The sequence below is a fragment of the Cyprinus carpio genome, chromosome A22, assembly GCF_018340385.1.
Source record: "Cyprinus carpio isolate SPL01 chromosome A22, ASM1834038v1, whole genome shotgun sequence".
NCBI classification, from domain to species: domain Eukaryota; kingdom Metazoa; phylum Chordata; class Actinopteri; order Cypriniformes; family Cyprinidae; genus Cyprinus; species Cyprinus carpio.
Genome location: NC_056593.1, coordinates 19,406,388 through 19,422,958, shown reverse-complemented (window position 1 = coordinate 19,422,958; position 16,571 = coordinate 19,406,388). Strand labels below are relative to the sequence as shown.

Genomic DNA, 16,571 nt, shown 5'->3' with positions numbered 1-16,571 from the left:
CCTTGTAATATAGTATGGTTAGACACACACACACACACACACACACACACACACACACACACACACATGATAACACACACACACACACACACACACACACACACACACACACACACACACACACACACACACACACACACACACACTCGCAGTGTTCATTGGTGGAGAAGTGCTGCCTGTGCCTCAGCACTGCACTGCTGACCGCCCGTAACCCCGCCCCTTTATGCAAATCCAAGAGACACACAGTCTTGGCTGAGGGAGCAGACGCGCTCTGATTGGTCAGCGACAAACCCATTTATATTCGCTGACAGTCGCTCTATGAATGGTTGTCTATTAACTTGTTCAAAAAGTATCAGGAGTTGACAAGGGCTCTGGCGAGGAGGGAAACCGAGTTTGTGTTGATTCTTAAAGACTAAGAAAAGAAGTTTGTGGGCACAACAGGAACTAAAAGCGTTTACCTCCCCAGCAAAGTTACCAGAACTGGTAAGGTAACTTCAGCAGCCTGCACTTTGGACTTTTTTGACGTGTTTTTGTATTTACTTCTGGTGGGGAAGACTTTCACGAAATCGTTTTAAATGTACAACATGATGGAAACCGAGCTGAAACCCCCGGCGTCTCAGCCGAACACGGGGGGCACGGGGAACACCAACTCTTCAGGAAACAATCAGAAAAACAGCCCGGACCGGGTCAAGAGACCCATGAACGCCTTCATGGTGTGGTCGCGGGGCCAGAGGAGGAAAATGGCACAGGAGAACCCCAAAATGCACAATTCGGAAATAAGCAAGCGACTCGGGGCCGAGTGGAAACTTCTGTCCGAGAGCGAGAAGCGGCCGTTCATCGACGAAGCCAAGCGCCTTCGGGCTCTCCACATGAAGGAACACCCGGATTACAAATACAGACCCCGCAGGAAAACCAAGACCCTCATGAAGAAGGACAAGTACACCCTGCCGGGCGGGCTTCTGGCGCCGGGGGGCAACGGCATGGGCGCCGGTGTGGGTGTAGGGGCCGGTTTGGGCGCTGGGGTCAACCAGAGGATGGACAGTTATGCCCATATGAACGGATGGACCAACGGAGGCTACGGCATGATGCAGGAGCAGCTGGGTTACCCGCAGCACCCGGGACTGAACGCGCACAACACGGCGCAGATGCAGCCCATGCACCGCTACGACATGAGCGCGCTCCAGTACAACTCCATGACCAACTCGCAGACCTACATGAACGGATCGCCCACCTACAGCATGTCCTATTCGCAGCAAAGCACGCCGGGAATGACGCTGGGCTCCATGGGCTCGGTGGTCAAGTCTGAGTCCAGTTCGAGTCCGCCGGTGGTCACGTCGTCCTCTCACTCCCGGGCCGGACAGTGTCAAACGGGGGACCTGCGGGACATGATCAGTATGTACCTGCCTGGCGCGGAGGTCCAGGATCAGAGTGCCCAGAGCAGACTGCACATGTCCCAACACTACCAGAGCGCACCTGTGCCCGGCACGACGATTAACGGCACAATCCCCTTATCGCATATGTAAACGAACTTTTCTACACTCATTTGGACTATTTTTGTACAGAACACTTTGGGGAGGGAAAAGTTGTATAGAGCTCAAGGAAAGAACACAAACTTTTGCTTTCTATTTAAAATGGAACGGTAGGAACTCCACACAGTTTTTCGTTCTGTTGTTTTTTTTTTCTTTTCTGTTCTGTTCTCTTTTTTTTTTTTTTATTCCAGAAGGTGTATGAGATTGGAAAGCTGAAACGGGGGAGAGTGAATCAAATGTTTTATTATTGCAATTGACTTTTGTACAGTATTTATCAAAGACACATAATAACAACCAGATGTAATGTTTGTAAACAGCAGGAAGTTACGTTTTTTATAAAAGGCAAAAAAGATGGCACAACTGATTTACTTCAGTACATGCTTCAAAATTTAGCAAACGCTGAAAGAACGGGATAAAAAGAGTTTCTCGATGAAGGTACATAGTAATAAAACAAAACTATAATAATAATAAAAATAATATAAAAACTAAAAGAAAAAACAGTGGCACTCTCGCAGGTTAGACCTTTTATTTTATACTTTTCGTTCTCCCACTATTCATCTATTAGGTATATGAAGTTTGTGTTCTTTATTTTCTCATGGTTTGTAAATTTTCTGTACATTTTCTGTGATATTTTAAGTTTTTATTTTAAAAACTTTCATTTTTCGTAGTTGTAAAATGTGGCCTGTACGCAGTTGCCAACGCTCCATGTATATATTTTAACTAATAACATCATTATAACAGTTACAATCTGAGTTTTTTTTTTCTTTTTTTTTCAATATGCAGTTTGAAATGAATAAATTTTTGAAATTTGGATATTTGAAATGGTTTCTGGTTTTGATTTGATTTTAACATTTGGGTTGCTATCCGAATCTGATGTTTGCCTTTCTTCTCTAATTATCCTATTTATCGATTCTAAATTAATTGTCACTTATAATTTAATATGCATTCACAATCTCTAACTCAAACAAAATTTTAAAGCACAAATTTTACATAAACAATGCATTATTGCATGCATTTGTCTGAATAAGATGACAGACACATGGGGTGCAGCTCTTCTAAAGTAAGTATATCGCAATTGCATGTGCAGAATTGTGACGGTGTGTTTATTGGTGTTTTATTCAAACAAATGAAATGTTAGATGTTATTTAAATTTAGTAAGCATTAAGTAACACCGTTTCTATTTTTTTAGTGGAAACGAGGACTGTGAGCGACAACCACAGCGTTTAAGTTTCTTGCCTGTAAATCTCTGCTCTGCTTGGGGAGATAAAACGACCCAAATGAAATGAAGACGCACGTCAAGGTAGTCACTTACTTCAACTTTATTTCTTATTAGCTATTTTTATATGAGTGCAATAATTTATAATGCACATTCAGTTATTTATTTATTTTCTTGTGCGCGCAAGATTTTCAGTTTTGTTTTGAAGATTTTTTGAAGATATCATATTATATATATATATATATATATAATATATATATATATATATATATATATATATATATATATATATATATATAAATTTAATGCTTCTTTTAATTCTCTGTAATTTAATATCAACAAATAGTTTATTATAAAAATAATAAATATCATTTACCTCGTTATATTTTAACCTGTAAAATATATAATATGTATGATATTATAGCCTATATTTCTGTATTTATATTGTATTTAAAAATATATATATTCTCAGACATCAACATACATTAGATGCATATTGATTTTTAATAATAATAATAACAATAATAATAATAATAAACGTTTACAGTATGACACTGTCACTCGCTTTAAAAAAGGAGTTATGCAGAATGAAAAACAAATAACAGTAAACTATTAAGCGTTTCTCCAATCACTTCTGCACTTCACAGGCCCACAGGCTTTGCCTTTACATTAATATTAATGTATTAAAATACTGGTTTAGCGTTTGACACAGTTAGAGCCGCAGGGCACAGTGAACATGCTTACTTGAGTCGCTTACTTGAAATCAAGCTGAAGATAAGATGATGAAGGGGAACTGTGTGGACGGATGGAGTGTGTTGGGATATTTTGCTGCTCTGTGGTGGTAGATTAGTGCTGTTTCTTGCCAGTGCGCTGAGGCATCTATTACAGCGGGTCTCGGGGGAGAAGGGCTCACATTAGGCGCTAAATGAATATTTGACGAGGGCTCATTCCGACAAACGTGTCCCTGCCGGACTCTCAAAGGGTCAGGGAGCACTGCTTGAATCCATTATTTATACAAGCGGAGGAATTGGTTGTAATGGCTGAATCTGTTTGATAAAGTGAGAATTTAAGTCTGGATGTGAGTGGGCTGAGCGTTCCTGCTTGAAGTAGGCTACATTAATAGTCCAGTCTCTAAAGAAAGTGTTTGCTGAAATGTTCGCTGTGTTCAGGTTTAAGGTTCTTTACACCTGTACCTTTCAAAAGGTACCTTTTTATGTAATCAAAAAAGTATATTTAACAGCTAAATGATTGTGCTATTGAAGAACCACAGTCTTCCGCTATTTAGTCATTTTCTTAAGAGTGACAGCTGAAAAATACCAAAATACAAAACATTTACAATTGACACTAGACACAAGAAATAAAAAACAAAAAACACTAAAATAATATTTGCGCGTTTAGGCAGAATTTTTTTTTTTTTTTAATGTTAAACTGCTGCAGTGTTTGGGATTATGTTGATATTAATAATTTAAGGAATCGAATGACACGAATTAATAATGACATCACCGATTTCATCTGGTTTAAAGCATTTGCTTTAGCTGTCATTTGTGATATATATTGCCTGGTTATTATACGAACCGTTTTTTGTTGTTGTTGTTGTTGAATTGCACTTTTATTGCAATATATGGGTTGGCCTGACCCGCGGAAACTGGTGTTATAGAGCAGCAGATATCTCTGGAGCAACAGGTGGCAAGCGCTGGAGGACTTTACTCCAAACTCTCGTTTAAGAGAGGAACCTTTCCACAGAAAGCTGGATAAAATTATGACTGAAATCTGAACTTTTTAGCATGTCATCCCAGATTACTGTAACATGGGCTGTTTGTTATTGTTATTATTATTATTTCTTAAATACTTACGGAGTGTTCTTCCAGTTCTTCCACTCATCCTTCAAAATGTAATTTATAATAATTTGGCTCGGCAAAACAAGCCTTGACAATGGCAATTTAATTATAACATGAGCAAATATTAGTTGAAATGAGGATTACAGATATGTGACTGTTTGAAACAGCCAAAGAATAAACCAATTAGTACAATATATCATAATTATTGATTTTTGTTGTTATTATTAGTACAATATATCATAATTATTGATTTTATTCAGATTAAATCATCACTTAATCTTCATGATATTATTATTAGGCCTATAATTATCATATTGGCAATTGCAAATAATTATAAGCGTAAGCGTCTGATTATTTTAATTCTACAAAGAACATATATCAAACACATGAAGTACTTAAACTGTAAACATCCATGCATAGCATGTATCTTTGTGTTTGTAATTTGCTGTCTGCTGGCGCTGGAGAAAGGCGCAAACTATTTGGAGAAAGTAATAAGTTGTTTCTTGTGGCGGTTTTTGCGGGAGGGGGCCAGTGATTGAGGGGGAAACATAGTAATATGAGATCGGCTGAATTGAGAACTGTCAGAGATGTCTCTCATTGGGTGAATGATCCAGCGCAGGTGCAGGGAAACAGGGGGATGGGGGTCTCAATAAGACCACACACTGTCAGCCAGCACCACATCAGTCTCACGCCTCGGCCGGTCCGAACCGAGCCTGACAAAACTCCACCGGTTTTTTTTTTTTTTTTTTTTTTTTTTTTTTTTTTTGGTGCTTACTTCGACTTTTGATGAATGCAATTTTTTTTTCTGGAATCCAACAAGTGCGTTTATATGAAGCGTGAAAGCAGATGTTTTCATTAGACGTCATTGCTTGTTCGTGTTGATTTAATTGTTTAGGCTAAATCGAGGCATTTTAACAACATTAGATACAACTATACAGCTATATTTGTGTGCGTGTGTGCGTTTGTGCGCGTGTAAATTTGTCTATTGTTTAGCAGTCGTTTTGAAATCGAAGGGATTAAAAGAAAACTCTTAAAATCACTATACAGTCTGTCATAATTCTAACCAAGATCTCGTTGAAGAATTTGGCACTTAACTCCAATTCAGCCAGATTCTGACAACTGCTTGTCATCATATTCCATATTCACGCATGCCAGTGCTTTCTTTCTTTCTTTCATTCTTCTTGTCATCTTTGGCTCGTTTTCTCCATTTAGACTACCTTCGCTTTCATCTAACTCACTTAAGTTATACTTTAATAACACTAATAATTTAATCATAGCTTCATATCAGAGTCTTTGTTGTGCAAAGTTACTTTTTACTACGATCCTTCTTGTTTGCAAGTGTAAAACTTGCTTTCTCTCAATAATATTCATGAAAAACCCTCTTTATCCCATAACACTGTGCAAAGATAAAGTGCACACCTTTTTATTGTTTGCATGCAATTATATGTTCATATATTTGTTTGTATTGTCTGGTGCTTGTTTATACATCAGCTGCTTTGCTTTGCTACATTTATCAAACCTGGAGAAAACGATTTTGATGGCGTCTAAAACTGTTTTGTTGTACATTCGAGATAGCACACGTTATTAATGGCAGTATAGCCGTGGATAATTAGATCTTTTTTCGCAACATCAATGCAAACCGTGATCTCTTTATTAATAACTCTGGATTGGATCCGACAGACATATGCAGAATAATGCAAGCCAGATGTTTAGAGTAAGAATATATATATATATATATATATATATATATATATATATATATATATATATATATATATATATATATATATATATATATATATATATATATGATCAATGTATCAATGAAACGTGTATTTGGACAGTTGTTCTGATTTGTCATTATCTTGATCACCTGTGGTTTTCATACTAAATTCTACAATATTCAAATTCAGCAGTTATTATACAGTTTATGAGCGTTTTCTTTTTTTTTTCTTCTTCTAATTGTTCTTAACGGATCGGACAATACAGATCAATCTATGCAAGCAGCTCACATCTGTCAGTCTGCAACAAATGGCAGCAGTCCATCATGTGGGTCTGTCCTGTATCATTATGCGGAGCAACAATGTTGACCATATGTAAAGCTGAGGTGCGAGTATTTCATTCCACGCGAGGAACAATCTCTGCTTTTATACAGCAGATCAGTCACAGCAATGCGGATCCAGTGCGCTTTTAATGCACTACTGAGTCTCATAGACTGCGAGAGACGGGGGATGGGGGATTTATACACATCACAAAAATTAAAAAAAAAATAAATAAAAAAATAAAAAATGTATTTAAATAAAATAGTAATTATCTTCCAGTTTTGACTCATTTATGCGTGCTTTATTTAAATCGCATAGACTTAAAAATTCTAAATAGCTTTCCTTCGATCGGATTTAAAACATTTAGAGCTACTTTGGTGTTTTTGTTCGGAGCGGCAAAAGCGATAAACATGCAACACGTTTAATTTAAACAGGTAAATTACTTTTGGTTAAAATATTCTGGAAAGCGTGTCAAAGCACAGGAAAAAAAAAATGCTTTGCGAAAATAAAGCTTGACTTCAAAATCTGGAACCCGTGTTGTTTTTAATGTAAACGAAATGTGGATCGCGATGCGACTTAAAGCGCTGCAAGTGTAAAGGAAACGTATCAGCTCTCTTTCTTTAATTTTTCATTTAGTCCTCATCAAACACAATAACCTATTCAAAACCTATTCGTTGTGTTTCCCATTTCCTAGGAAATGCCATCATTAGCTGATTTTTTTTTTTTTTGCTGGTTTCCCAGCATTAGGTTTGGGGCTACTAGGCTGTCATTAGCTGACCCTCACAAACAGCAGGGCATTGTTCTCTTCATTCCGCCAATTTCAAGCTTCACTTGTACATATACCATAGGCCTACATGTTGATTAATGACACTAAAAGCATCTGGGTCATACTTAAAAAGATCCTATTCGTCGCCAGTCACACTATTTAAATCTGGTATTTGTTGACCAAGTTAGACTTGATTCTGACAGAATCTCTAAGAAGCTGAAGATATTGAGGATCTAAAGTGGACTGATGAAATCATGGATTGGACAAGGAAAGGAAATGTTTTGGGAATATTCCCAGAGCTCATTTCTCTTTCAGTTTTGGATCAACCAGACGTATGTGTGCTTTCAGAAGAAAGGGTTTGTCTGGACGTTGAATGGGCCCCTCAACCAGCCCATTATGTTTCTCTGGTCACCCCCGTGTCATCTGAATGGAACGCGTGGGCTTGTTGACAACTAATTTTCTCAGAATGTTCACATCTCTGTTGCTCTTCCTGCCCTAAAGGTATTTACATGCCGTGGACTTTCACTTTTAATTCGAGCCGTTGACTCGAATAGGCTGGATATTCGATTCGAATTCGTAATTAGGCCTTTATCAAGAACACCTTTCTTTTTAAGGATGCCATTGTTTAAACGTAAAAACACTGAATTTAAACTTTATATTTCAATGCTGATAAAAGCAGCTGTTTGATAGGATCACACCGTTTACTTTTAAATCAAATTATCATTAAGAAGAAAATCGAAAAATGACGTTTTGTTATAAGTGCATTCTTAATTTTTCGTTTTAATTGGTTGTTAGTTTAAATCTTAATATGCACGACATAACAATGAGCCACAGTCCTCAAATGTGTCTATATGATGCAAATACAGACCTAAAAAATCGACGCTTCGCATTTTAGGTCACCACATGCCTATCGTGCATGAGTCTAATTAAATCTCAAGTGTGGTTAGTGGGTCTAAATCTTTGAATGGCCCCTGTGCTCTCGTCAGAGACCCTGCTGGAATATAAAGGTTTTTTTTTCTCTTACATTCAGACTCAAAGAGCTACTCGAGCGTTCCTTGTAAGTGACGGAATGCAATGCTTTAAACAGGACACAAACAGAAGCACTGCGACCATAGGACACTTCCAGATTATGCAAATTATTATTATTTTTTATTATTATTGTTATTATTTCTCGTTCATTTCTAACACCTTAAATCGAATATCCGTGATCAGAGCTGCCAGAAACACTGATATGTAATGCAATTTGTATAGTGGTCAGTGACAAAGTTGTCCGAGATTTTTAAAAGGAGAAATCTTGCTTACATTGTTGAAAAAGGTTTAAACGATGTTATAAAACAAATTAGATTTTAATGACTAAAACTGTCAAGTGGTGTAACCGTCAATCAAAAGGTAGCTACTATATTAACTAAACTCTCTTTGCAATTTGAATAGCCTAAAAAATACACGGCCAGATAATTATTTTCAAATTATATTTTCAAATATTTTCAAGGTAATTTTTTAAAACATATTATGATTGTTCAATATCAAGTAATGCTTATGTTTTACTCTGACATGAGCGATAACAAAATGGTTTCCTGTATGTTGGTTATACCACATCAAATGATTAAAATATATTAAAATCAATATATCTTAAATCAAAATTGCTTAACCGTTTTTTTAATTTTATATAATAGTCTAGGTTACTTTGCTCTCTCTCTCTCTCTCTCTCTCTCTCTCTCTCTCTCTCTTTCTCTCTCTCTTGCTCTCTCTGTCTCTCTATCATTCTCTCTATGTCGTTTTGGGACAGTTACACCACCTTTCAATTTATGGCCTGCAAATGTATCTAGATAACTTGTTAATTATATATAAGTCCATATCGTTAGTCAATAGAGAACATGTGTATTTATTTTCTTGTATTTTTATTTATTTATTTATTTATTTTATGAAATGCATTTCTATGTATTGTTGAAGAACTTGCAGACAAAAAATAAATAAATAAATAAATAAATAAATAAATAAATAAAATAAAAGCGTCATGTTGTAACTATATTTAATGTTTCTAAAAATAAAATCAAACCTTTAAAAAGGTTCTGACCACTAGTACTGAACGAGCAGAATTTAACGAGATTCTTGACCCGTAACTTTCCACATTTAAAACACAGTGGTTTTCATCCAAATATGCAACCAATAAGGTGGTGTGATCAAACGCGTGGTGCGAGCTAAAAGAGGGTGTTGTTGCTGATATGGGGTGATACGGGAGATGCTGAAGTGTGTGCGGCCCGGTCAGACCATTTGATTGTAAATAAGAGAGTTCACACGCCGATCGAGTGTCCAGAGGGAACAGGCAAACCATTTGAATCAGGTGCCTATCTCGCTATCGAGGAGATCAGAGCTCAGCCAAATGACATCTCTGTCTGAAAAGCCAATCTAGTCGCAGGATGAGATTTCACTGTCTTTGCGCTCAGCCCGCCCAATTAACATAAGAAACACAGCGAGTCCCATTAAAACGCGCAACAGTTGGTGGGCAGTTATGGCATTATCTGCCAACAACCCAAGTGCTGGGTTCCCCCTGGGCAATTGGATCCAATCAAAGCCTGAATTATAATTTTATTTGCGATTGATTTATTGGTAGCGCTTTGCATGTTATTCTCAATTCATGTATGTATAATTAATTACTGTATCAATAAGTATAACGATGTGTAATTACAAGATTTTCCAGAAATAATTACATATGAAGTAACTTGCTTATTAGTATAATTTAATACTTACTATTTATATCTATAATTACACCATGGACACTGTAAGTTAACAATTTGTAAAAAGTGAGACCTGCATTTGTTACCTTAAAGAGCTACTTCTACTTGATTTAACCCATTAACTGCAGTTTTGTTGGTATAAATAAATGTATTTAGGTAGATTCATTGATATTAAATCATATTTTTGATTTGCATAAAATCAGTTAACTTTTTTTTTCAGTGAAATGTATGTTTTCTGTTTAGAATTTACTCAAAGCCTTTATGGGTGATGTATTATAAAGGCATTCATAATGTACATTGTAATGCATAACTTCTCATAAATAATTGTAACCAAAGTTAAAATGCATCATAATATTTTTCATTTGTTTTAATGCATTATACTTTCTAAACATGTTAAAATTAATAGGTAAGTGTTATAATCTATCATAACTGTGGTTATACATATTCATGAGGTCATACAATGCATTATAAGGTGCGTTTACAAGGCATAATTAATTAATAAAAAAAATTATAATGCATTATAGATAAATGCTTTAAGTGAAGTGTTACCAAAATGTTTATGTATAATAAATGAATTGAATTAATTTAATTAAACATACAATTTTAGCAAAAGTGTGTGCGTGTGTGTGTGTGTGTGTGTGTGTGTATATAATTATATCTGTCTGATATATACATAAAAGGGATATAATTTATCTGTCTGATCTACATAAAAGAGGACAAACCAGAGCAGAGGTCTTAGTATTGATTTATGTGTCAGAGTCATTTATGTACTATTGCTTTCTTAACAGAAACTGAACATGAGAAGACGCAGATTAGCAGCTTTTGAAATTGCACCTGCCAACACATTATGAAGTTCATAACTTAAAGATTAATGTGTAATGACAGCTTGTGCTGTACACTTTTACTATATTATATCACATCATACGTCTTATAACATAGAGATAATGACTCCATATTTGGTCAGCCAGATATGCGAAATGACACGTCAAGTCTAAAACGCACGATCAATAATTGTGTATTTTGTGTGGCTTCCTCTTAACATGAAATCAGTGTAACTGTAGATTAGATTAATTCATGGTCCATTTCATGAGACCCACGTACAGCTTAAGAGGTGAGACATTAATGAAGGCTTTGTTGCAGGGTTAATGAATGCCCATGCATGGGTTAAGATTCCATGAAACAGGAAATGTACAAATGCTTTTCTTAATCTCATGTCTCAGTTCTCAATAAAAGTGTATGACCAAATAAAAGTTCTCAAGCTGGGAAAAGAAATCAGGGTTGAAATGAAGCTCACTGTGACAGCTGAAATATGATCTGAATAGTCCAATTTTTGGTGAATGATTTACCAAGTTTGGAATACCTAATTTGGAGAGTTTTGGAAAAACCTGATTTGTGTTGTAAATAATAATTTGTTTCTCATTAATACAATGTTTTAAATCATTGATGTTTTTAGTCTCTTTTTCTGAACGTTTGTATCATGGCTTGGCAGATTATAGTAAAGTTTGCGCCCCTTTTCAGCATAAGCAGGATCAGCTTGGAGTGGCCTGTCACCGTGGAAACTGCCAGAACAATTCAGTTGAAGTTTGAAGAGGTCAGCTTGCAGGGTCAACAACCCCAGCCTCTGCCTGTGCCAACTTCTGTTGAGCCTGGGACTTTTTGGGGGAGCGTTAGCTCAACCTAACCCTGGGTGGTACGCAATTCTAAGACTGATATAAATTTTTTGAGTCAGTTTGTGGCCTAGGCTCTCCAGGTGGCCTGTGAAATCGATTTTAACCCCGTGACCCTGTCTTGGAGAAGCACGGTTGACAACCTGGGTGAGAATATAGCTAGCCCTGACAGATTTGCGGCTCTGAGAGTAAAGAGAGAGGTGGTGGGTGGAGAGAGCATCTCTTCAGCGATGGGCTGCGCTTTAGAAATGGTCATTAAAACCTTATTAAACATTGGAACGGTTCGGAGAAGAGCTGCTGAACATGTCTGCGGCCGCACAGACTTGATTGACTCAGGGACAATGTCAGGAAACTTCAGTGTCTGAGTCTGAATAGCTCAACAAGTTGTTCAAATACAAAAGATTTGGTGTGTTACTTTGGGGTTGTTGTTTATTCGTTGTTGTGAAATGTGGTGAAATTGGTTTTACACAAATTAAAAGGTTGCAAACTGCAGTACTTAAAGGAATATTCTGTGTTCAATACAAGTTAAACAGCAGATTAAAAAAATAATAAAAAATCTGGGTTACAGTGAGACACTTACAATGAAAGTTAAGGGGACAATCTGTTAATGTTAAAATACTCACTGTTTCAATAGTATAGGTACAAGACTTAAACAATATATGTGACCCTGGAGCACAAAAGCAGTCTTAAGTCTCTGGGGTATATTTGTAGCAACAGCCAAAAACACATTGTATGGGTCAAAATTATCCATTTTTCTTTTATGCCAAAAATCATTAGGATATTAAGTAAAGATCATGTTCCATGAAGATATTTTGTACATTTCCTACCATAAGTATATCAAAACGTAATTTATGATTGGTAATATACATTGCTAAGAATTCATTTGGACAAATTCAAAGGCGATTAAATTTTTGCTCCCTCAGATTCCAGATATTCAAATAGTTGTATCTCGGCCAAATATTGTCCTATCCTAACAAACCATAAATCAATGATAAGCATATTTATTCAGATTTCAGATGATGTATAAATCTCAATTTCGAAAAATTGACACAACACTGGTTTTGTGCTCCACGGTCACAAATGTGTTAACATGATTTTAGTGTGAAAAACTGCTTACTTACCTTTTATGTGCGACTTTATATCCAGTTTTACAACTTTGTTACCATGACAGGGTAACGCTGCGTAAAATTACTGTAAAAAATGTACAAGAATGACTTCATGAGAGAAAAATGTATAAAAAGTGTTTATATATATATATATTAAATCATTGAATATTTTGGACTTTCATTGTTAGTGCTTCACAATATGTGTGTTAACATGATTTTAAAACTCTTAAAAGAAAATAAAAATAATTAAAAAAAACACTTACCATCCTTTTATTTGTAACATTATATATCTGTTTCCATGACAATGTACTGTCTAAAACTGTAAAAAGTATGTGAATGACTTTATAACCCAACTCATGCTCATAGTTTTTAAAAGAGAGTAAAATAAAAAAAATTATGATTCATATGAATTAAAAATAGTTAGGAATTGCGTTGAGAGTGAGTTGAACAATAGAGATTGAATTCATTGAACTGCAATGTTTAAGTTTTAGCACAGAGTAGTGTAATGTAATTTAACAACGTGTTTGATTTAAAAACCACTTTAGGTGGTTTTATGAAAGGTATAGAGTTTTTTCCAATAGACCTTAGTCAGGATTTGATGCCATATTGAGTTTAACGCGGATGAAAACTAGGCTGTGAGGGATACACTTAGGGTATGTTTACTCGACAACGATGTACTAAAAACGAAAGTTTTTCCTTTGCAATTCTTAAAAGTTTTGCTTACAGATGTTAATGTTATCAAAATGATCGCCATTCACATGGATCCGCGAAAATAACTGAAAATGCTGTATTACTCATGCCAGACCAGTAGGTGGCGATGTCACTTGTAAAAAAAACGCTACACGAATACAAACACGCATGGTGTCCCTGTTTTCACAAATTAATGTTTTTGTAGTGAGATGATAATGCTATCGTTTCCAAAAACATGCACTTTGACACATATTTTCAAAAATGTAAGTTTAGAGGCCCCAAAAATGCCATTGTCGTGTACATGAATGGTCAAAAAAGTCATAAAAAGTCAATTTTTAGTTGAAAATGGTGTTGTGAAAATGCCCCTTTACAATATTTACAAAGACATGCATAAAGATCCTAGATCCTGTCATTTTCACAACTCACAACTTTCAAAACTATTTTATGGAGTTTTTATCATACTGAAAGTTTTTTTTTTTTTTTTTTTTCGGAAACATGTTTTGTCAGCTGAACAATTGATACATTATTAAACAACTGTACTTCAGTCCCACACAGCCTCGTTCTCATTCCCACCAAAAATTAAATATGGCTGCCCTGACTAGCATCTATTATAATGTAAGTAGTCGAAACGTCAAAGTTTGTTAAGTGACAACATACCACTGCGTAACATATCGAAACACAGCGAAGCTCAACATAACATAACCAATATGATCTCACATTGAGACAGAGGACCCATGTCTATTCACTTCCAACAAGGCCAAACTACATGTGGCCCTGGCAATCTGAGTCAACCTGTTGGGTGATATGAAATGATTTGGGCCGGTCACAGGGGAGACGATGTGATCAAAGGACTGACTCATCACGCAGATCAGAGCCCGGGCTCTCCTCTCGGGGGCCGATTCCATCTGTCACGTTTAACAGACTGAGGCTGTCTGCTGGCCACTCAGCGAGAGAGTGAGCAGTGTGGCAAACTCCTGCCAGATTGGTGCTGATTGTGTTTGATTGCATTTGAGTGCAGCTTCGACGATGATAAGAGCTGGTATCATCTCTCTCTTGTCACATCAACGCTGTAAAAACACTGCTCTGAAACATTGGACCCCTTGGAAACTCTTGGGAAAAAAGGCCTTTCTGCTATTCTTCTGAGATAATACTCAGAAAGCCCAGAGTGTGTGATTGTCAGTGTGGTTATGACAGAAGTGAACGGTGATATACTCATAGCGCGGGTGCAGAGCGTCTCGTGTGCTGTCTTTACTCCTGTTAAGAGTTCAAGCTGTTATTACATTACCTGTTTGTGGCTGAAATGAGTGACAGAATGTTTGCTGGGTGTGTGAGTATGTAGGCTTGTTTACTTCAGCATAATGTCACCTTGGCCACCATTTTTAGATTCATTAGCCGTGCCAATAGAGTAAAACCCATGTTTCGCTGCGTGGCCTTCGCTGGCACATTTCCAGGGTGAAAGTGTTTTGTGTAAACATTTCTCCAAGGTTGTGAGTAAATGGAAATGTGGCCTTCCATTTTCACACCTCAATGGCTATTGATGTTACAAACATTAATATATCTGAGATTCCATTTTACAGCTATAATGACTGATCTAAGTTCAAGTGAACATCGATAGAAAAGTTTTCTGAAGTTCTGAAAGTAAGTGTGTAAGTAAGTGGCGTAAGACAATATTAAGGCAATTTTATCCACTAGGAATTAAGTGGATGGTAAAATGTTGCTTTTTTTCTTAAAGATAAAGATTAAGACGAAGATTTATAATTTGTGACTTTATATATTGCTTTTTATATATATATATATATATATATATATATATATATATATATATATATATATATATATATATATATTTTGGTAAATTGTATTTAATTTAAATTATATTTAATTATATTTAATACTTTAAAAATCTATTATATTGTGATTATAAATATATATAATGCACTCAAATTGCACCAACATTTTATTATGCAGCTTTACTATATATATATATATATATATATAATTATATATATATATATATATATATATATATATAAATAATTTAATTGTAATAAATAGTATATAAAAGTATATATAAGATATATAGCATGTCCCATTGGTGTACACTGTTGGGTATTTTAGCTTGTGTCTATTCATCTGATAATATTAAATCAGAGTGTTGTTAGTACAGGCTGTGGGTTTTGGATTTTTGGATTCGCTTTTGGCCGTGTTGGTCTGTTTGTGTGTGTGTGCTAGTGTGATGATTAATGAGGTATTTTTGGCAAGTTGGCATTACTCATCAGTGCCATGGCAGTTTTGTTTCAAAAGTGCTGGTGCTGGAGAAAGAGGGATTTTAGCCCATCAGCAGTGTGTGATGTCAGCACACAGGACAACAAAAGACAAGTCCAAATCTGTGCTGTTTGCAGCATTACAGGGGCCCAGGCTGGGCTGAACACAGGCCCTCTTTTCACGGGGACAAACATACCAGAGCGCGTGCACATACACACACACATACACACTCACACACACACACACAAAAAAAAAAAAAAAAAAAAAACAAAAAAAAAACCTTGCATTTATGGTTTACAGGGACTCTTCACAGGCGTAATGGTTTTTATACTGTACAAACTGTATTTTCTATCACTCTACACCAACTCTACACCTAAACCTACCCCTCACAGAAAACTACTGGCAATTTTTGAATTTCATAAAACATTGTTGTATATGTTTTTTAAGCCTTTTGTTTCACGGGAGCACAGGAAGTGTCCTCATAAACCATGATTCACACAATTTACTGCACTGGCAGATTTTGTCAACTGTTATATAAACCAGCTGAAAAAAAATAAATAAAATAAAAAATACACACACACACACACACACACACACACACACACACACACTCACACACACACACACACACACACACACAGTGTTTCTCAGCAACATCAACACACTTTCTCCTCTAAGCGCATGTGTATTTTCATGTGTAGGCAGCAGTTCAATGAT

At 36.0% G+C, this 16,571-nt stretch overlaps 1 protein-coding gene and 1 long non-coding RNA gene across 3 annotated transcripts in view; both read left to right on the top strand.

Annotated features, from left to right (window-relative positions):
- Positions 1 to 16,571, top strand: part of LOC109047878 — a 53,732-nt gene that overhangs the window by 25,407 nt on the left and 11,754 nt on the right. For both annotated transcript variants that reach the window (XR_006153225.1, XR_006153224.1), the window contains exon 3: positions 2,719 to 2,829. This is a non-coding gene — a long non-coding RNA (uncharacterized LOC109047878). The remainder of the gene's footprint in view (positions 1 to 2,718; positions 2,830 to 16,571) is intronic.
- On the top strand, positions 181 to 1,740 carry LOC109047829 (transcription factor Sox-2). The gene has a single exon (XM_019065499.2). It carries the CDS (start codon positions 576 to 578, stop codon positions 1,521 to 1,523), a length of 948 nt encoding a protein of 315 aa, XP_018921044.2. The 5' UTR covers positions 181 to 575; the 3' UTR covers positions 1,524 to 1,740.